At 38.8% G+C, this 21,875-nt stretch overlaps 1 protein-coding gene across 5 annotated transcripts; it reads left to right on the forward strand.

Annotated features, from left to right (window-relative positions):
* The first annotated feature begins 634 nt into the window (after positions 1 to 634).
* On the forward strand, positions 635 to 20,896 carry LOC131245824 (lysine-specific demethylase JMJ18-like). Of its 5 annotated transcripts, XR_009171005.1 has the most exons (13): positions 636 to 869; positions 2,179 to 2,250; positions 6,222 to 6,531; positions 6,736 to 6,813; positions 8,590 to 9,120; positions 9,520 to 9,741; positions 10,612 to 10,773; positions 11,644 to 12,012; positions 13,026 to 14,478; positions 14,797 to 14,900; positions 16,643 to 16,840; positions 18,319 to 18,758; positions 20,694 to 20,896. XR_009171005.1 is itself a non-coding variant. In XM_058245545.1 (12 exons), exons 3-12 carry the CDS (start codon positions 6,232 to 6,234, stop codon positions 18,652 to 18,654), a joined length of 3,753 nt encoding a protein of 1,250 aa, XP_058101528.1. In that variant the 5' UTR covers positions 636 to 869; positions 2,179 to 2,250; positions 6,222 to 6,231; the 3' UTR covers positions 18,655 to 19,109. The 5 variants fall into 5 exon arrangements, 4 of the variants coding, with proteins under 4 accessions (XP_058101553.1, XP_058101528.1, XP_058101546.1 ...); XM_058245545.1 differs by lacking the exon at positions 20,694 to 20,896 and having other exon boundaries at positions 18,319 to 19,109; XM_058245570.1 differs by lacking the exons at positions 18,319 to 18,758; positions 20,694 to 20,896 and having other exon boundaries at positions 635 to 869; positions 16,630 to 16,763.
* The last annotated feature ends 979 nt before the right edge of the window (positions 20,897 to 21,875 follow it).

Genomic DNA, 21,875 nt, shown 5'->3' on the forward strand with positions numbered 1-21,875 from the left:
TTTATCCTTCTTATATTTTGTATGTACGGTTGAAATGATTTTCTTCGTCTGATTAACGGATTAGATTCTACAAAAACAGCATGGAGAGATCCACATAGCTCGGATGATGGACACGCTAGCTAAATCAGGTGTTGGAGACGAGCCCGTTCGATGGGCGCTCCCAAACTTACAGAAGGAAGAAATAGGGTTGTCACGTAAATTGTAGAAAGATAGAGGGTAAATTTTAAACCCCTTCCCAAGAAAAGTACACCTGCAGAACATACTCTGACATAACATGTTGAACCATACTACACACACCCGCCAATCATACATCTTTCATGTATTTAAATCAATCTCAACCGTACAAAACATTGACCCAACATAGGATACGTCATATCATCCAAAATCGTTCATTCAAATTCATTCATTTTCTTTGACAATTGATCCTTGTCATTTTAAACCGTTCATTCATTTTCCACTACTGTGGAACTACGATGAGTGGCTATCCAAAGAAGAACGTACGATATTCTATCTCTGAAAGACTAAAACGTTTGCCACGTGTTTGATACGCTTATGAAAGAGTACGAATCTGTGATACTCCTTCGGAGTATTATATACTACCTCGATCTCTTTCTCGTTGGTTGGATTCGTCGATTTCAGTTACAAGCAAAACCGCGTGCGTGTGTGTTTGTTAGTTGACCCTCTCCCTCTCTCGAAACAAAAGAAAAAGCGAAAAGAAAAAGAAAAAAGAAAAAACAAAGAAATTTCAACGCAAAAATCCAACTTCTCCCATTTAAGACAGAAGCATTTATCGTATTCTCAAAAAAGAAAAAAATAGAAAAAGAAAAAAAAAAGCTGTCATCATTCAATGAGTTTTAGCTGTTTTTAAGGTATCACATCTTTCCTCTTTTTTATTTTATTTTATTTTTTCTAAAATTTACTATTTATTTTTTATTATTAATATGGCACTTAAATCAAGAAAAGGATAATTGGTTTTTTTTTTTTTAAATTTGTGAATTTTGAGCTTTGAGAATTTTATGTGTGAATTTTGTGACAGGTAAGATTTGGGTGGTATTCTGTTGATAGATTTTGATTGAATCTTTTGGTTTTTTTGGTGGGTTTTGTTGGTTTTTTTTTTTTGGCTATCTTGAATTATCTTTACAACCCTAGATTTTGGTTGAAATTTTATTATTTTTGGTCCTTTTTTTTTTTCTTGTTGTGAATTCTTCTGGGGTTTTGGTTTCGGTTTTTGGTGAATTGGGTTGTGTTTTAATGTCAAAGATTATGTCTCTGTTCTGATTTTTGGTAAATCAGCTGTTTTTTTTTTTTTTCAAATAGTTTTATTATTTGAAGATTTTGTTTGGGGTGAATTATTAATTTTGGGTGTTGGATGGATTTGGGTTCTTTTTTCATGTCTTAAATCATGCCATTATTCTGACTTTGGAAGATCACATGGTAGGTTGTTTGTCATTTTCCATGATTCTATTATTTATTTTGTGTTTTCTTTTGTAAATCTCTTACATTGGGGGATCTGTATTTTGGTTTAATTTTGTAATGTTTGGTGAATTGGTTTTTTTTTTTTTTTTTCCATATCTGAAATCATGCCATTGTTCTGATTTTGGTAGATCACACTGTGGGTTGTTGGTCATTTCGCATGATTTTATTATTTTTTCTTGTGTGTGTGTGTGTGTTTCTGTGTTTATTATTATTATTTTTTTCTTTTCTTCTTTTTGGTAAATCTCTAATATTGGGGGGATTTTGATTTTGCTTTATTTTGTAATGTTTGGTGAATTGGGTTCTTTTTCCATGTCTTAAATCATGTCATTGTTCTGATTTTGGTAGATCACACAGTGGGTTGTTAGTCATTTTCATGATATTATTATTATTTTAATATATCTTATATAGGGGGGATTTTGATTTTGGTTTAATTTTCTAGTGTTTGTTGAATTGGTGTATTCTGATTTGGTATGACTTTTTTCTTTTTTGGGTTTCTAATAGTCTGATGAGTAATTAGTTTTTTTTTTCTTTTCTTTTCTCTTTCACATAACGGCATGTTTTGATTAGATCTTTGATGTTGAGATGACTTTACTTTGAAATTTCTGTAGAAACTAAGTTTTCATGTTTCTGATCTTTGAATTTTCATGGTTTGGATAGATCTCGCTGATTGATTCTTTTCTTTTTGGTGTTTTGTTTTACAAGGAAAAGAGACAGCTGTTTGGATTATGAGATGTGCAAGAGTTCTCATGGCTGGAAGGAATTTGCGATGGGGAGGTTATATTCAAATCATTCCCCCTGAACTTATATTTGCCTGCATTAAATCTTTGAAAATTTAGATTTAGCTCAGATCCAAAGTTGATTTTGATGGATTGCAGAATCTATGTTTTGAATCTGTTGCTTTCCAAAGTTGATTTTGATGGATTGCAGAATCTATGTTTTGAATATGTTGCTTTTCAAAGTTGATTTTGATGGATTGCAGAATCTATGTTTTGAATTGTTACTTTCTTACTTAGATCTTTCTCCCATATTCCAAATTACGACTGGAAAATTTTCATCGTGTTAGAACATGAGTCCTTTCCAAGAAACGTTGAATGTCTGTAGCTGTCTCAGACTTAGGAATTGGTTCATTTTTTGAGAAAATATGAATGCAAATTTCTTGCCAGTTATGTTACAATATAGGACCTCTCTACCAGGCAAACACACCAATTCATGTGTGGGTCATCTTATCTTTGCAACCATCTTGGCCTCATTGTCAAGATGGCCGGACACAAAAATCAATTGTCTGCTCATCAAGACAGGCCATGCATGTTATTGTGGACCGTTAGTAAGTTTTTTATGAAGTATCCATATCATGTGGGGTGGGCCCACCTGATGAGAGGACCAACCGTATTTGTGCACCAGATCATCTGCATGGTGAGGTCCACATCATGCAATGTTCAAATGGCCCACACATGTACCAAACTGGAGTGTGTACCGTGTTTCAAGGTGCACGTGGGGGCTACTGAACCTTTGGGTATTGAGTAATGTCTATAGTTTGTACTCATTGAATTGTAGAGTTACTGCACTTTGATGTAAGCAATTCATATGCTAGTGAAAGGCAAGAGGTGTCGAAGGTCCTAATGATGTGGATGTGTTGATAGGAATGATGCATCTTTCCTATCCTTTTTGTGAAAGACATACATAAATGATAGAGTTTTGTAGTCAATTCGTCAAGGAGAGTATGCGATACTAACCTACTCTTTGGAAAAGGGCGCAAATGGCTATTGTGCACTATGTAAAGTTGTAAACAGCACACTCGTCAAGTTGAGGAGGCCGTTCTATTTGGAAAGTGCAAAAAGCCAGTCTTCATCAAGCGGAATGGAGAACGTCCATCAAACCAGCCCAAAATTTTCAGTTGAGTTATAGAAGAAATGATACAAGGCCAATCTTGTTTTCTATATGTGCAATGATGCATCTTCTAATTTGCTGAATTTATATGACCCTATGATCTAGATCCCCAAATTTCATCAAACCCAGTCATATCACTAAACCTATACATGTATATTTATCTTTTAGTAAAATAGAGGATTTCATTAGAGAGTGGAAATTCCATTAGGAGAAAATTCTTAATGGGCGTATTCAGTTTAACAACATCAACTTCAGTAGAAGTGGCCAAGGTATTCTGTAATGGTAATCATGGCTGTAATGGCCACCATTGTTACAGTTACAGTACAGTATTTTTTTATTTTTTATTTATAAAGAAAACCTGTATCGGGCCTGTAACAGGCCGTTATGGGGCTGTTGCGGGTCATTTTTCCATAATGGCCTTTACAACCTCGTAGTGCATAATGGTTGCCACCGTTACCGTTGCGTAACAGCTGTTACAACACACTATGGAAGTGGCAAACAACTAATATCACACTCATATCCCGAATGATTGGAGTAACAATTTCAAGCTGGTTGGATGGAAAAGCAATAGCCCGCTCTGTTACACTGAAGGAGGACGATGGCAGATCACGAAGCAAAGAACAAAATCAAAACAACATGGTATACAAAACTGCATATTTGCATGGTTCATCATGATGTATGATTTTACCCATGGGAAAAAAACGAGCAATGAGTTTTCGCCATGCAGAAATATGAAAGTACAATTACCTATAGCAAGATTTTATAGCCACTTGAACTATTTCCATTCAAATGCTAGATGAAGGGGGGAAAAGTATGGTGGTACTGTTTATAAGTACAAAGGAGACATATAGGCTTTTTGGTTTGGTCCTCCTACAGTTTTTTGTGACACTCAGACAGGGATGGTCCAATGTGTTCATTGCCAACGTGTTGCACTACTGGGCTCCCCCGAAAGTTTCGGCCTTCGGATAGACTCCCTCCAAAGCCAATCAAAGGTGTTGCCAATGTGTGCGAGATGTGTATGGCAGATGCTGAGACTGCATATCATCTCTTTATCCAATGCTCGTTTGCTAGGCAAATGTGTAGCTTTTTCAGGATCTTTGACATATGCTGGGTGATGCCAGAATCAATCGGGGAGTTATTTTTGCTTTGGCATGAGTGGGACTAGGGAGAAATGTAAAAGCTTTGGTAGATTTTTTATGGGCTATTTGAGGGGAAAGAAATGTGAGGTGCTTCCACAATGAGTCCCTAAAGGTAGAGGAGGTTTTCTTAAAAGCTCATCTTCTTGTTGTGGAATGGGCTTATTGGATCAAATCATTAGAAGATTGTAAATTTTCTTTCTTTGTCTGTAGCCTTTGTGTCATCTTGGCACTTCTTTAATAAAATCATTGTTACTCTTATAAGAAAAAAGGAGACATACAAAGTTGCACTATCTTGGGATTAAACTTATGGGCCATACTATGAAATTTTGGGAGAGAGTGATTGAATAATGACCAAGGCATGAGGCGAATGTATTGAAAAATTAGTTTGGTTTCATGGTCTTTATTGATTTAGAGAAAGCATACAATGGGGTTCCTTGAGAGTTAATCTGGCGGATGTTGGGAAAGGAAGGAGTCCCAAAAAGGTATATTAACAATGTTAAGAATATATATGAGGGAGTGTTAATAAATGTGAGGACCACTAGTGGAGAGTAAGGTATTCAATAATAGTAATGATGGCTATAACAGCCAGCCTTATGACTGTTATGGTATGGGCTACAACGGTCATTATGGCTCCCTTAACAACTGTTATGGCCATACAATGGTAAAAAAAATAAAATTTAAAAGGAAGAAAATGTATTGGCCCCGTATTGGACTGATATGAATCCGTAACGGCTCATTATGGCTGTTATAGGCAAATTTTTAGAAGCACCGCTACAACCCCGTATCGTGTAACAGCTCCCACCATTACCGTTACGTAATGGCTGTTACAGCCACAATGTAACCGATTTTTAATATCATGGTGGAGATACAAGTGAGTTCCCAAGTACTATAGGCTTACACTAGCAGTCGATATTGAGCCCATGGTCTGTTGCTGCTAGGCCCCTGCAATTAGGGCGTCATGGATAAGTTGGTTCCTTGATCAGGTAAACACAATACAAAGAGACTTTCATTCGTGTATGCTCAATGCAGAATGCGCCTTCTATGTACTTCCAAACACAATGCTCTCTTGAATGTATTCCACTCGAATTGTGGCAGTGAGCCTACTTCCAAATGCATGCTCAATGTTCTGAAATGTTATCTCATAGACTGGATGCATCAAAATGATCATATTCACGCAAGTTCTATTGTGAAATACGTCGATTTACATCCGGCAATATACTGTGCAAAATTCACTGTTCACTTTCTTGAAATCTTGACTGAGAATTACTTGAACTTGTTTGTATAGGTCTCAAATGTTTGGTATGCACAATATTCTGTACCTTTGGTGCCCATGGTCAAGTGATGCAAACTGCGCCACAGATTAGGGATGCCTCAAAACTCTTCCAGATAGGAAAATCCTGACCCTTCAGTATGGTGGCCTACAAACAGATGTTCAGAGAAAAGAACACCTATTCTCCACATTCAATGCAGAAAAGGAGAAATGTTAAAAGGTTTAGAATTTGGTGCTCTGGGAGATTTCTAAGGCACCCCTAATTCAAAATGGGCCCCTCAGATCAACGGTTTGGAACACTAAACTATGTGTCCCGCATGTATGGAAACCTGCACATCATATGACCCTTTAACTCTGCTTCTTCTCTTGGCTTTCTTTTTTCTTGCAAATATTTAACGAACATGCATTGTGAAATATAAATATGATTTTTATTTTTATTTTTTATACAGGTGAACATTGATGGTGACAGAATGCATTCGGAATTGCTTCACGAAAGAATATCAGGAAATTTCAAGTTGCGGAAATTTCACCTTAGATACACCTTTTAACATTGGAAGGATGCCCGACGATGCTGCATTAATTTCTCAAAATGAAGCAGAAGCTACAGCTGATGAGCTGCAACAGATACAAATGACTGCCGGGACCAGTGGTCGTGATGAAGTAAAGGTCACGCGGTGTCTCAGGCGCAGAGTGTGTACAGATTATGGGATATTTGATAGTTGCTGCGATGAGGAGTCGGATCATGATCAGTCTGCTAAGGTTATTGGATTTCATAGAATTGTTCTTTAGGCCATGTTTGGATGTCCAAATAGCATTTTGCAATCACACACACACACACACACACACACACACACACACAGAGACCAAAGTGGGGCTAGCACAAGTTATGTTTTTCCCTTGAACTCTTATTACATTCATCCATTTGGGTGGTCCATTCATCCAAAGTTCAAAATGTTGAAACAGGTGTCTGCTAGATGGCGGCCAAAAGAAGCATGTAGGCCCATCATAGACGAAGCTCCTGTATTTTATCCAAATGAGGAGGTAATCTAATTCAATCTTTTTTTGTGGAGACTACTATGTTTTTTCATAGTGTATTTGTGTAGGAATGCTACTTGTGGACCCCAAAACAGAAGTGCCCCACATGGTGCTAACTTAGCAAATGGGTGTAAGATCTGGGATATTCAATGGTGGGCCATAAATTGATTGTGCCCTATAAAAAACCAACACACTCCTCAACACTGCACTACACGCTACCCGAAAAAGATGGTTAGAAAGGATAATCAATGGTCCACGATCAACATAAAAGTGTGGCCCACTTGATAAGATGACCGGCCTGATGTTTGGACTAGAAAACATCATAGTTTCAAAACTGAAAACTCAACTTGACTTGATGTTTATTCGGGTTAGTTCAACTCAAAGACTCGACCTGTCTCGACTCAATAGATAGATAGTAAGTATATTTAGATTTTCAAGTATTATAAAATAAGAAAACTAGCAAACAGTGTTCGAAGTATCGGTATCAGTACAAGTTTTGCTGGCCAGGGATACGGAAACAATATCTATATCACCGATAATATCGCTGATAACCGGAAATGTGTGGAAACATGGGAAAAACAGTGAAATTTTCGGCAAAACTTTAGGAGATGTTAAAATGTACATATTTAGAAATAAAAAATTGCAAAAAGAATGCATACATAACAAGTTTCCATTTAACGGAGCCTTAAAAACATGTGTTGTTGTAAGAAATCAGTCCAACCATCCCATCCAGCCTATTTAACCATCTAACCTTCCATTCAAACATCCATCGATATTGCAAAATATTAACAACACATGATATTTCACCAAGAAATCATCAACATTGGAAAGAAAATGAAAGATTGTGGTCTCAATATCGCTCATGTTGCGATATCGATGATATCGAGATATTATTAATATTATCAATGACAAATTGAACACTACATACAACCATGTGCCCATGAAAAAAAATTGAAATAAAATTTTTTATAAGAAACAAAATTCTAATGATATCAATACGTTGGCGATATCATTGAAATATCGTCGATACACTTATGATACAAGCATTACCTAGAATTTACATAGTTGAAAATATTGGCAATATTGATGCATTGATAATATAAGCGACACCTAGAATTTAGATAGTTGAAAATATTGACGATTACATAAGCGATATTGATACATTGGCGATACCTAGTGATACATTACTAATACATGGAATTTTTGATACTACCAGCATTACGGGTATCGCTGCCAGTGTTATCGGTATCGTTGAGCTAGAGATAAAGATAATATCGGAGATATTTTGATAATATTGGAGATAATTCGAACACTACTAGCAACCAAGTATTTTGTAGCTAGTTGTTTAAGTGCTCTTGCTTCAATGAAAGAAGTTGCCAGTTCGAATATGGCCCAATGTACTTTTTTACTGCTAATTAAAGGCAAGTGACTTGGCTTGAGTCAGAGTGAATAATGTCAAGTCAACCAAGTTTGCAGGTTGACTCGACGACTTTCTCTGTGAATCAGCCTAGTCACTCTCATTTTCGAGTTTCTTACGGACTCAGCTCAGTATCTTGCTGATCGAGTTGACTAGGCTGAGTTTCGAGTCAAATCAGCAAGTTTTAGAACTTTGGAACACATTTTCACACATTTTTTCCACATTAGCACATATAGGACGCTCCAGTGCTTGTGTTTGGAGGTGGTTGGTGTGCATCTGCAAGTAGCATTCCTCTTTAATGGTGCCTTCTTGTTGACCATCAATCCTGGGCAATCATTCTTTGACAAGCTGTTCTATTCATGCAGGAATTTAAAGATACGCTTGGTTACATTGCAAGAATACGGCAGAAAGCGGAGCCGTATGGTATATGTCGGATTGTGCCGCCACCTTCTTGGAAGCCACCTTGCCCTTTGAAAGAGAAGGTCATATGGGAGAGAGCCAAGTTTGCTACTCGGGTCCAAAAGGTTGACAAGCTTCAAAATAGGGAGCCAATGAGGAAGAAGTCCCGGAACCGGATTCAGAGGAAGAGGAAGCGGAGAAGGCGCTCAAGGATGGGACCCACTCGCAGGCGTAACAGTTCAGATGTTTCTGAAGTCAATGAAAGTGTCGCTTCTGACACTGATGAAAAGTTTGGATTCCAGTCGGGTTCGGACTTCACGCTTGATTCTTTCCAAAAATATGCCGATGATTTCAAAGAGCAATATTTCGGTACAAAAGAAGATAACCAGAACTTGAATTCTAGCAGCAGTGAAGCTGACAAGAGGTGGAAGCCTTCAGTGGAGGATATTGAAGGCGAATATTGGCGGATTGTTGAGAAGCCAACGGAGGAGATTGAGGTATATGCATCGGGTATTTCAGTAGAGAAATACAATAGATATCATGTCCCAAGTGCCGTTCATTCACCGGTAACTGGCCACCTTGAACATGCCTTGGCCTGAAAACCAGGAAGGACCACTCAATAAGGTGGGCAGTCATGGTAGTTGAGTGTGGACCTTTGTACAATCTATTTGTAACTGTCCACTTTATCGTACATGAGTAGGCCATCTGATGAAGCGGACCTGCCTATTTTTGGGCCAGGGAGTGTGTGCAGTTTGGACCACCTCATGTAATGGATGGCCCAAATCTCGTACATCTGTACCATGCTTGCGCATGTTGCTGGAAGATCCTCCTTAGCAGAGATTATTTCATGCTTTTAATGTCTGTTGCTTTTAATCTGCATTTTAAAAAAATTCCAGGTACTTTATGGTGCTGATCTGGAAACTGGAGTTTTTGCAAGTGGCTTTCCTAAAGCAACCTTGTCAAATGAAACTGACCCAGATCAATATGTGATGTCGGGTTGGAATTTAAACAACTTTCCACGGCTTCCCGGGTCCGTGCTATCTTTTGAAAGAGGGGATATCTCCGGAGTGTTAGTGCCGTGGCTATATGTAGGGATGTGCTTTTCTTCATTTTGTTGGGTAGGTCGTAGGTTCTTGCATATGCACTTTTCTTATAATCTACCTGATATTTGATGTAGGAGTTACCTATTCGGTGCACCATGCACTCTGTCCCCTTATTGCAGGCTCCCGATAAAATTGGAGGCATGGGACAATGGTCCATGGTCTGGACCATTCATTTGGCATGTTGCTCTTTCGATTGGCCATGGTAAAAAAAAAAGAAGTCCTGCTTGCTCTGTTGATTTTGAGGACTGATTTTTGACCTACAAATGGATGGTAGAAATGAAATACAGTTGAGGTATGCATCAGCATGAAACGTTCCTCCAATCTGATGTGTTGGCCATCCAATCCATTCAATCTGCAGAAAGTGGTCCATCCATAGAGGGACCGACTTGATCAATGGTCCAGGCCATGGACTACTGTGCCGTGTTTCCAATTTGGTGCAGTACACCCTTAGTATTGTTGAAAATGATTGGTATTGTAGTTACCAGGGTGTTCCAAAATGGTAACAGTGGCTGTAAAGGCCACCACCGTTTCCGTTATGATGCGGGCCGTAATGGTCGTTATGGCCCCCGAATCGGCCGTTACGGCCCTTTCTTATTTTTTGAAAAAACTGTTACAAGACCATTATGGGACCGCTGCGGAGCCATTACGGTCCGTTACAGGGTAGTTACGGGGCTTTTACAACCTGTTTTTTCTGTAATGGTCATTACGGCCGTTTCGATCCCGTAACGCATAATGGTTATGACTTACGTAACCGATTTTGAATACCTTGGTAGTTACTGATTAAAATAAGAGAATTTTATATATTTTCTGATAAAGAGTGTGGTGTAGGATACCTATTGGGATTGCTAACGATCTCTGTCTCTTGAAATGAATGCATTTCAACAGCATGTTGAGGACCATCACCTCTATTCACTGAACTATTTGCACTGGGGGGATCCGAAACTATGGTATGGGGTCCCTGGCAGCAGTGCAACGAAATTGGAGGATGCCATGAGAAAGTGTCTACCGGATTTGTTCGAAGAACAACCTGATTTACTTCATGAACTGGTAAGCGATGACTTTTCTTGCATTTTCCTTTAAATTCTTTCACTAGATTCGGACACATGCGTTCTTATTTTGCATACCCTTTTGATGTGGGGCCACTCCAGTGGTAGCAGTACTGCATTAGCTTACGGTGGTACCAGCTAGATGTGGGGACCACATGATGTACTTTCATCATCCAACCTATCAGATGTGTCACTTCCAACAACCCTAGGAGCCAAAATTCAGCCCGATCCAAAACTAATACGAGTGACAAAAAGGGAACAAGCTGTGAGGGAACACCCACCCTTGAATTCCAAAGGGACCCACCTGAGTCATAAAACAATCTGAATATTGGAATGACCCATGCTAGGCAACAGTATCTGTTCCCTCTCAATATGTTCCATATGATGTGGCCCATTTCAGTTTTGGATCAGCCTGATTTTTGGGCTTTGGAGGTTTTATGAGGTCACGCATCTTATGGAAGGGCTGGAATCTGGATTATGTGAACACATCATTGGAACCCCCATCTACCTGGTACCACCATAAGCTTACTGTGGTACTAGTACCACTGGAGTACGCTGCATTGAACAAGGGATGGTTAAAAGAATGACCAATGGTTTATATTCAAAGCACATGTTGGCTAGCATGACTTGTGGACCACCACCTTGATTTTTGGGCCTAGGGAATGTTCATGGTGAGCCCCACATGATGAACGGTTGGATGCCTAGATCTCACATGTGTGCACCGCAAATCACCTCTTCAATTTTTTTTCTTGTGTGAATTGCATTAGCATGCCTTCAAATTGTTGGATAATGAAGTTAATGCAAAGGGATTACTTTAAGATGTACTCCTTATTTTTTATGCTTTGAGCTCATGATGCAACATCCCGAACAGGTAACGCAGCTGTCTCCTTCAGTTCTAAAATCTGAGGGTGTTCCTGTTTATCGTGCCGTTCAGCATTCCGGGGAGTTTGTTCTTACTTTTCCAAGGGCATACCATTCTGGCTTCAACTGTGGCTTCAATTGCGCGGAGGCTGTGAATGTCGCCCCATTTGATTGGTTACCTCATGGTCAATGTGCTGTCGAGCTTTACAGTGAACAATGTCGTAAGACATCTGTGTCTCATGATAAACTGCTACTAGGCGCTGCCTGGGAAGCCATTAAGGCACTCTCGGAGCTGCTTCTACTTGGGAGGAACAACCCAGAAAATGTGAGATGGCAAAGTGTTTGTGGGAAGGACGGATTACTTACCAATGCAATTAAGGTAAATATTATGAATATATGTGGTGCTCAATCAGACGAAACAAGGGAGTTCTATCGAAAATATCCTCGAAAAAACTAAATTTATGAAAAAAAGGCCTTTTGACTATTTTGAATTTTCAAAAGGATGCTCTGAACATATGGATGGCATAATGACTAAAATGCCCTAGTTCATTTTTTAAGTGGTGTGGTCGGGTTGATGTGGTTAGTGTATTACATCCACTCCATCCAAAAGGTGCACTAAAATTAGGCCGATCAAATTCTCAACTGGGCTGCACATGGAATTGGAGATTTTTTGGAAATGTATGTTGTTTTATTGGATGTGGCTCACTTGATGATTGGATTGGCCTGATGTTTTGGGCATATGATATTCATGGTGGGGTTTGCCTATTTAGTGGGTTGGATGCCACAAACATATCAGTATCACATGGGCCCTGTAATGCTTGGCCTTGCCACTTAAAAGAAAATAAATGAAGGTATTTTGGTCAATTTACCCTCCATCAGTATCCTTCTGAAATTTCAAAATAGTCAAGGCCTTTTTTTCAAATAAATTCAAAATATGTATATTAGAAACAACAAATTTTAATTTGACCTAGTAACAGAACAGGTGCAGCCTTACTTTCAGTAACATATTCCGTTTATCTGGTGAGCCCCATCATTAGAGAGGCTACACCACTCTCTTTCCTATTAGATGATTGTAGCCATCCAATGAAAATGGTGTAATGGAAAGTACAGCCAGTGGTTACCTTAATTGGACCTGATTTGGACGGTTCGGATCATCTGTTGGGGTAAGATTTCTTTTGGGCATCAATCATCCACTGTGCAGCCCTCCATATGAAATATCTGGATCACCAAAAGCCCACATGCACAGTTTGTTTGGATGAGCAAATGCACAATAAACTGGTGTGTATTTCCTCTTTTCCATATGCTTCTACTGCTCTGAAAACATGTCCTTTATGTCCATGTGAAGATGAAAATTCGTCCAAATTTGTAATTGTTTGTGACTTTGTTTTCTAGACACGAGTCGGGATGGAACAGGAAAGAAGAGAATCTCTTCCTATTGCACAGGCCAGGAACATGGACAGAAACTTTGATTCAACACACGAGAGAGAATGTGTCTCATGCTTTTATGATTTACACCTATCTGCTGTGGGCTGTGAATGCTCTCCTGATCGCTTTGCATGCTTGAAGCATGCGAGACTACTCTGTTCCTGTGAACCAAGCCGAAGGTTTTTCCTCTTCCGCTACGATATGGATGCATTACATGCTCTTGTGAAAGGTTTAGAAGGGGAAGCAAGCGCGTTACACCGTTGCGCATCAGAGGACGTTGGATTGGTTCATTTGCATTCTCATGGACCACCATTGGAGAAAGTGGATGACCCCATGTTGGCATCTGTATCTGATTGCATGGATGTTTTGGAGAGCACTGCACAAGAATCGCAGAGACCATTGATAGGCATTGATGTTATGGATGCTGACATCTCTAAACAGGATGTGGAAAGCGGCACATCCGGAGATGATGCCTGTCTTGAAAGGTGTGAAAATTCAGCTTGCTCCCGAGGAGTAGCAGAATTACCCGATATGAATGAAGCATGCAAGTCCGAGCATCATGATTCTTCAGAAGTCATTCAATCAAACTGGAAAGGCCCTGATAGTTCATGTGCATCGAATGTCAAGATAGAAGGTGGGATTTTGAAACCAGGTGCTTTGAATTTGCGGCATTGTCAGCTTTTGCGAGAGGAAGCTAGTTGCAAGGAGTTATCGTCAATAGGGGACAATGTTTTGATACTTAGCAATGACGATGGTGAAGCAGGCCACGTGTGGTGTCTTGATCTAAATCTTGATGAGCCATCCATGGAACATAGAAGTGGGACATGCCAAATATCTGCAGGTTGCGACTATAAAGTCTCTATTCAATCTGTTGTTAAGAAGGAACAATCTGAGACTTCGGATATGCTAAGACGGGTATACTTCTCACAATCCGAAGCTGCTGCTGTTAACAGTTGCGGATGGGATGAAACCCAAAGGGAGTATGATTTCATCAAAAGATGCAATATGCCTATTGTGCAAATCTCTGATTTCGACTCATTGGCTTTGCTACATCATCCTGCCAAGTTAGCTTCTTCAATTGTTATTCCTGAAAGAAATTCAAATGGGGCGTCGTGTTCTAAGGATGCTGAATTCCCTTGCACATCTACAGAGTATAAGCTGTTTGGCATTGATCTTCGGCCTCAGCAGTCATGTTTACCTGCACCTTTGATGTGTGGATTTAATACGGATAATGGGCAACAGGGATCTTGCTTGATCGAACCGAATAGTCAAACCCATCAACAATCGGATGCTGTTGTATCCCAGTCTAGTGAAACAGAAAAGGTACACCGTAGATTGAATTACCATGTCGAGCCTTTGAATTTCGGAACTGTGATGCCTGGAAGGCAATGGTGCAGTAGAAAAGCCATATTCCCAAAAGGTATGTTGCAATGGATTTGACTCTCTAGTCCACGTTTGAATGCACCATTGAATTTATTTTTACCATTTTTTCGTGAAGTGGAAGTGAGAAACCACAGTTACCTTGGTATTCAAAACAAGTAGCATCCAAACGCAATCATGTTACTTTCTATCTGATGGATACTCTGACCGTATGAAAAAGTTACGATTTGATCATTTTCTCTACCTAGTTATCACAATTCAATTCAGTAGTGCATCCAAACACGGCTTTATTTTACTTCTCCAGGTCTCTGTGGAAAGACTTTAATTTGTTAGTTTGCATTGCATGTTGGCTTTGCAGGATTCAGAAGTCGAGTGAGGTACTTTAATGTGCTTGATCCCACTCGTATCTCTTGCTATATCTCAGAAGTATTGGATGCAGGACTCCTTGGGCCTCTGTTTAAGGTGAGAACATTTCAATTTTCATTACTTTCTCATATATGTCAGAAGCATATTGGTGCTTTCCATTTCAAGGAACTGATCCCTATATGAATCATGGTAGAATATCAAATTCTATCTACCTAGTAGATTGAATGGGTCCAAGGTTTTACTTGTGAGCAGAAAAATGAAAAACAATTATCATAAATCTCTACTATGTATAAGGAGAATTACAACTGGCAGAAGAGTAACTGCAAGTAGCTATTCAGAACAGCCAACTCTGAAACATTAATTAACATGAGATTTTATTTTTTTTTGAAATGGAATTTAAGCTATACTGTTTCCTCTCTCCTTGGGCATTGCCGCATTGCACTCCCTAGTTTTACTAGTATTATATAACAAAAGTAGGATTTCTTCTTGTACAATATAAGGTATCATTTGGACTAGAAACTTTTGAAACTGCAGCTTTTTGAACCACAGATGCATGTCCAGAAATTCTGAATTGGCATTTTTGCATGGGGAAACCTGCAAAATGACAAGGGCCCTGCTGATGTATTGGTGCACGCCCTGCATATTTTTTTGGTTTGGAAAACTGTGTCCATGTGGGTACTGCTGAGGAATCACCAGCTACAACCTGTTGCATGTGAACGACACGTGCAACCAAGGTCATGTTCCAACATGTCACATCTGTAGGACATCCATTTTATGCATAAGGCATGCATAAAGATCGCATCCATACACTGTATGAAAATAGTGGACAGTTTAAATCAGACAAGCTGATAGTTTGATTAAGCTCAAACACATCGCTAATGTGATTGATGGATCATACTTTTTTTGTCATGTCTTCACCATGTAGCCCACCTTGTGGATGGCTATGATTTCCTCTAAATGTGACACGTAGGCACGGCCCAAGGTTGTATGAGAAGTTCTCGTGCAACAGGTTGTGGGTGATCATTCATTGTACCAAATATAGTATTATTTGTACTATACTGTATAACATTCTACTGGTTATGTGTGTATATCTGTAGCATGCATATATGTATGTACAATTCATGCCATTAGTTTGTATTATTATAATTATGCCTTTTAATGAACATGAGAAAAGAAAATTGCCAATATAAAAAATGAACATTTTGACTATGGCACAATCAACAAGTTTCCTAGCATTGAGCATAGTTCAAAAACCCGAAAACTCGACTCAATGTTCAGCTGGGTTGGGTTGACTCGAAGACTTGATCTGACTTTACTCGATATTTTAATATTGTAAATTGAAAATATATTAGGAATGTTAATAGATATTTAAAATAGTTCAATTTAGATGAGTAATATATAACATAAACAAACAACAACACACCCCTCACTGGTTAATGGTGTTGCTTCCCTTGGTTGACGTTGGGGGTTCAAATCCCATTCCCACCATATTTAATTTTTAATAAATTCCTTTGTCAGAAGACGAGTGACTCGGTTCAAGTCACGCTGAGTCATGTCAAGTCGATAGCTATTGAGTTGACAAGTCTTTCCTAGTTCAGGCCAAATCAGGCCCGGTACTGAGTTTCCTAATGACCCGACTTGAAATCTCGCCTGGTTGAGTTAACTTTTTGAATTGAGTCAGCGAGTTTTAGAACTATGCTGTTGAGTTCTTACCTATGTCATGCGTATATATCATTTTGTTTAATTTGTTACTAGTTCATGGTTTAGTCATATATGCTGCTTTTTTTTTTTTTTCTTTTTTACTTTTTTGTAATATCTTTTGAAGTCGTGAATTTCAGGTAACATTGGAAGAGAGCACAAAGGAGGTCTTCATCAATGTTTCCGTGAACAAGTGTTGGGAAATGGTTCAAGAGAGACTGAACCAGGAAATCGTAAGACAACATAGCCTAGGAAAACAATGCTTGCCTCCTTTGCAGCCTCGAGGAAGTCTTGATGGGCTTGAAATGTTTGGGTTTACTTCCCCACTGGTCATTCAGGTAAAATCTACTTCCCGTGGACTTTACCCACATCAGTTGATGATACATAAGGCAATGTTGTGAGTTTTGTTTACTTGATGACCCATATCTGATTCTAATGTTCTGCTATCATCATTAAGTAATCACCAATGTAGGTATGGGTACATCCATACAGTCATCTAAATATTTTTTAATACACTTTTCATCATTTTGTGTAAGCACAAAATATTTGTAAAATACATATCACCATCACTACTACCAGAAGAGTAATTGTGGTAATAGTAGTAACAACAACAACAACAACAACAATAGTGATGGTGATAGTAATAGTCACAGTAATGGTACACGTTAGACATATCAACACAATTATTGAAAAGAACATTATTTTATTATTTATCTTTGTATTTGAACATTATTTATATAAGTCCTTAGGTGTATGTCATATTTATTGGTACATTTTTCTTTATCGTATGCATATATGAAGGAAATTTTATACTATTTGGCAGCATGTATTTAAATCCTGTGGATTCGAGTGGATTTTTGAAAATCAGCTTTGAGGTCGGAATGCAAAAAAGGTTCTTTTGAGGGATTTTGATTCCTTTGAAATCCAAAACCCTCGAAATCCTTTCTATCAAACGACCCAAGAAAATGAAATCCCCACAAATCCCTCTAAATCCACGCTGCCAGATGAGCCCTAATAATACAATTTTCAATATCAATATATATCTCTGTACAAACTTGTCAGCCTTAGACACAACTTTTTGGTGAAACGAGGTTTGTAAAGCCTACCCTGAATTGCTAGGACAGGTAACGATGATGATGATGACAGAAAGGACAATTGCAATAAGCATGTTAATGTCATGTTTGTAATGGTTCTTGTGTACAAAGGCTACACCTGTGTCTATATACAAGTTTGAGAGTTCTCTACCAAATAAATAGTAATACAATTTATATTCTAGAAGGCAATAAAAATGAAAATTATCATCTGTATTCCCTTCTAGAACACACACACACAACACACGCACACGCACATCTGCGGATTGGTTCAGCTACATTTGCATGTGCCTTCGAAGCCTTTTATGACACTTTCTTGAACTCTGGTATCATGTGAGCTTGAGCTTTACTAGCCCTACATGTACTTTCTTGTGGAGCACTGGTGCATGAGATCGCTAGTACTGTGAAGGTGACCTGCCTGAAGAATCAAGCCAGATTACTTATCATGTGGGGCACACGTGTACACTGTCTATTCTTTTCATATAAAGGGTGACCCACCTGATGAGTGGACTGTCCTAATTTTTTCAGATGGCCATCTTCACAGTGGCAGCCACCTTATGTGCCCTGCCCAGATGTCTCCACCTTATATGCCCTGCCCAAATGTCTCATGCACTTGCCACGTTGGCATAAGAGGGTGCATGTGGTGAGGCCAGAAAATCTCTAAGCTAAAGCTGTGCTTTGTGTATGAGATATCTCAACACTGGTACTAACTAGAATGCAAATAGGCTATCGAGGCTCTCGATCCTCACCATCAGTGTCTGGAGTACTGGACATCAAAGTCAAATACGCAGCCTAATTCGGGTACTGGAAGCGGGGCCAGCTTTACAGGGAAAGCAATAAAGGTGTTTGGTATGGATTTGACGAAGCAGGAGCAGGATAAATCAAATATGGACATGGGTACTTCAGTTCATGAGGTCCATCACTTGCTAGGCGGATTGTTCAAGAAGGCAAGCCCCAATGAGTTGAAGATGATGCACCGGATATTCTGCAGTGAGTTGTGGAGTGCCGATTGGCAAGCGGCATTCACGACTTTGCTAGATGAGATGCAGAAGAAAATGTAAATAAAGACAGAGAATAAAGCATGCAATTTGATGCCCGGTGGATGCACTCCTGCACTATTGGACTATCTTTCTTCACCAGAGCTATAACATTCTTTCCTCCAAAGGTAACAAATTTTCTTTTTTTGTTTTTAGTTTTATTTGATCTAAATTCTTTCGAAGCTCCGTAGCAATCATGCGGATGTCTGGCACTCATATTTGTCATTGTGCCCCTGCTCATGATCGTACGGTATCTTTTGGTTTAGACCATTGGAATGCTAACATTGGCTTGTTAGTCATCAGGGCATGATCATATATTGGACTGTTGTCACAAGCCGTTGACTGGCTGCCGTAGTTGGTTTAGTCATTAATGAGATTAACTGTTGAATTCTAGAGGTCGATATATAATAGGATTTATTGAAATGTAGATGAAGGAAATTATTCAAAATTTATGAAATATAGCTGCCATTTTTACTTTTTGTTTGATGTGCCTTAAATATTTGTAGCCTGCAAACCCGGCCAACATGAAAGGAAGACCACGATGGGGTATGTACATGCAGTAAATGAATACCTGGAGTAATAATCACCTACAACCGGTTGCAGGTTAGCTTAGCGTGCAACCCATCTCATTTGCCAATGTATCAGGTGTGTAGACATTCGATCCGTGCAGAAGGTGCCTTCCATCCACTGGCCAAAAAATAGGTTAGTCCACTCGTCACATGGGCTTCACCAAGTATGTTGAATCAGACCATTGATAGGTCTTATTTAAACCTTCTTTTGTTTCCGTATAGGGTGGTCCATATGATGATCGGAGCAGCCTGATTTATGTGGATGGCTTGGAGATTCTGCACATGTAATGCATTGTCACATGAGATGGGTTTGTGTTAATCTAACCTAGAACTAGCTGTGGGGTACGGTTCCTCATAGGTATGGCAAAGGTTCAGGTTCGGCAAGGTCAGTGTCAGCCCAAGCCCAACCCATTTACTAAATGTGCCAAGAATTCTTGCCTAAACATGATCCATGACCCATTACATTCTGACCTGACCCGACCCACTTAAAAATTCATCAAGGCCATCCCCAGCCAACCAGACCCATTTAATTGTAACTGGGTCAGGCTCGACTTACCCAACCCAACCCAACCCACCGTGACCGTACTCAGGTTTAAGAATGGAATATGACACAGGCTATGCACCACCTATAGCACAGGTAAGGGATGAAAAAAAAAAAACTTTTCTTCTTTATTTGGTTGTGGATATTGGGTTGGGTCAGGTAGGTCATCTGGCCCAAACCATTGAAAACGTAAATGGATGGGTCGCGTAGGGTTCAACCCATGCCCTTCTTAAATGGGTAATATTTCTAGCCTGAGCCTGACCCGCTACTGATTTAGATTGGCACAAACCCACCTCGAAAGCAGGTCGGAACAGTCAACCTGCAGGCTGACCCAATCCATTGCCACTCGTTCCTCATATAGGTGTATGCGAGTTGCCTTTTTTTTATTTTTATTTTTATTTTTACTTTATCTATTTCGCTCAAAAAGCTTCAGACATTCAGCAGTTTTGACATCTTCTGTTTGATGTGCTGGTAGAGATAGCGTGTGTGCTTGATCGAGGGTTCAATCCCTGGTGTTGTTACCTTTCTAAAAAAAAATAAAAAATCAGCAGTTTCAACATCTTCTGTTAAATAGTACAAATTATGAACCAAATTCTATGATTATGTTATATATATATAAGATGGATTACAATTGAACTTAAATCTTATTTGACAAAAACATACACGAATTATAGATTCACTGGAAATGATTGCCAACAGTTTTAGGTTCAGTTGAAGGACTGATGAAACTGAAGGTTCATTTGGCAGTGGAATTTAAGGGATTTGCAGGATATGCTGCTTCTTTTATTTATTTATTTATTTATTTATTGTTGTTTGGTAGCAAGGAAATAGAGGGATTTGGATTTCAGATGAATCAAAATCTCCCAAAGGAGATCTTTCTGAACTCCCCGCCTCAAAGCAATGATTTCAAATCCACTCAATTCGGGATGGACTAAAATCCGCCGATTCCACAGGATTTCAATTCCATGCTGCCAAAGGAGCCCTGAATTGCACTATTCTGTGAAGAAATGCTTTCATACAATCGTAAAAGCCAGAATGTTATTTATTCACTGAATTTGATATAGAATGTTCTGAGGATGGTGGACTTATTGTGATTCATAATTATTTTTTTTTTTTCTTTTAGTCAGTTATTTATTTCACAAGTTTTCTAGGGTTAGTGGTCCACTTTTTTTTTTTTTTCCTATTTGCTTGATTGAATCTAACCAACTTTGTATATGATCTAATTTGACCCAGGACATTGACATGGACCATTCTATAGAGAGGAATGTTCACCGACCACTGTGGTTCAAAAACCCTGAATTGACTTGATAACCAGTCAAGTCGAGTCAACTCGGCCATCTCTTTACTTGACTGACTTGGTATTTAATAATTAATTTTAAAAAATTTGGGGCCTTGTTCAAAAATCAGGAACTCGGACTCAATTCAGTCGACCAATGATTCAAACTCGGAGTCAGCCTAAAATAAATAAATAAAGGAAAAAATGAACCATATAAAACAAGGAATCGAGCTTTATTATATCATTTCCAAATAAGATAAAGAGTGCCTTTGGTTGCACCAAATTTCATGAAATATGATGAAAATTTGCACCAAAATAGACTGATAAATCATGAAATGTCATGATATTTGGTGCAACCAAATGCAGCCAAAAGCAATTAAATATTTTATTAAATAAAAGACAGATAAGAAATGATAGAGGTTATGGTTCATCAATACAGACTATTAACCTGATGGGCCTTGTCATGGATGGGTTTGTCCTTACAGGCCTTTTGAAGTATAAGCTCCCATCCATCTAATAGATGGCCTTTTTTTTTTTTCTATATCATTGTTGTATTTTCTCCAAAACTGTTTATGGTTAGGCCACTCTTTCTAAGCTCCCAGCCATCTAATAGATGGCCATTTTTTATTTTTATTTTTTTCTTTTTTCTATATCATTGTTGTATTTTCTCCAAAACTGTTCATGGTTAGGCCACTCTTTCTATATCATTGTTGAAATGGAATAAGATTAATTAATGCAATTGCTAAGATTCATTAAGTGGTTCACATATTCAATGGTTGTGATCATCCCAAATGTTAGATACACATTCGGCATAGATGGCCCCACATGATTTCAACAAATTCATTTTTGAAATGCCACT

This window comes from Magnolia sinica, chromosome 1, assembly GCF_029962835.1.
Source record: "Magnolia sinica isolate HGM2019 chromosome 1, MsV1, whole genome shotgun sequence".
In the NCBI taxonomy this organism is placed as follows: Eukaryota; Viridiplantae; Streptophyta; class Magnoliopsida; order Magnoliales; family Magnoliaceae; genus Magnolia; species Magnolia sinica.

What these genes read in the sequence shown, in the direction of transcription:
- LOC131245824 (XM_058245545.1), top strand. Translation starts at nt 6,232, where the DNA reads ATGGTGACAGAATGCATTCGGAATTGCTTCACGAAAGAATATCAGGAA. An exon ending in ATCATGATCAGTCTGCTAAG is followed by an intron (nt 6,532 to 6,735) that starts GTTATTGGATTT and finishes ATGTTGAAACAG; the next exon opens with GTGTCTGCTAGATGGCGGCC. An exon ending in TACTTACCAATGCAATTAAG is followed by an intron (nt 12,013 to 13,025) that starts GTAAATATTATG and finishes TTTGTTTTCTAG; the next exon opens with ACACGAGTCGGGATGGAACA.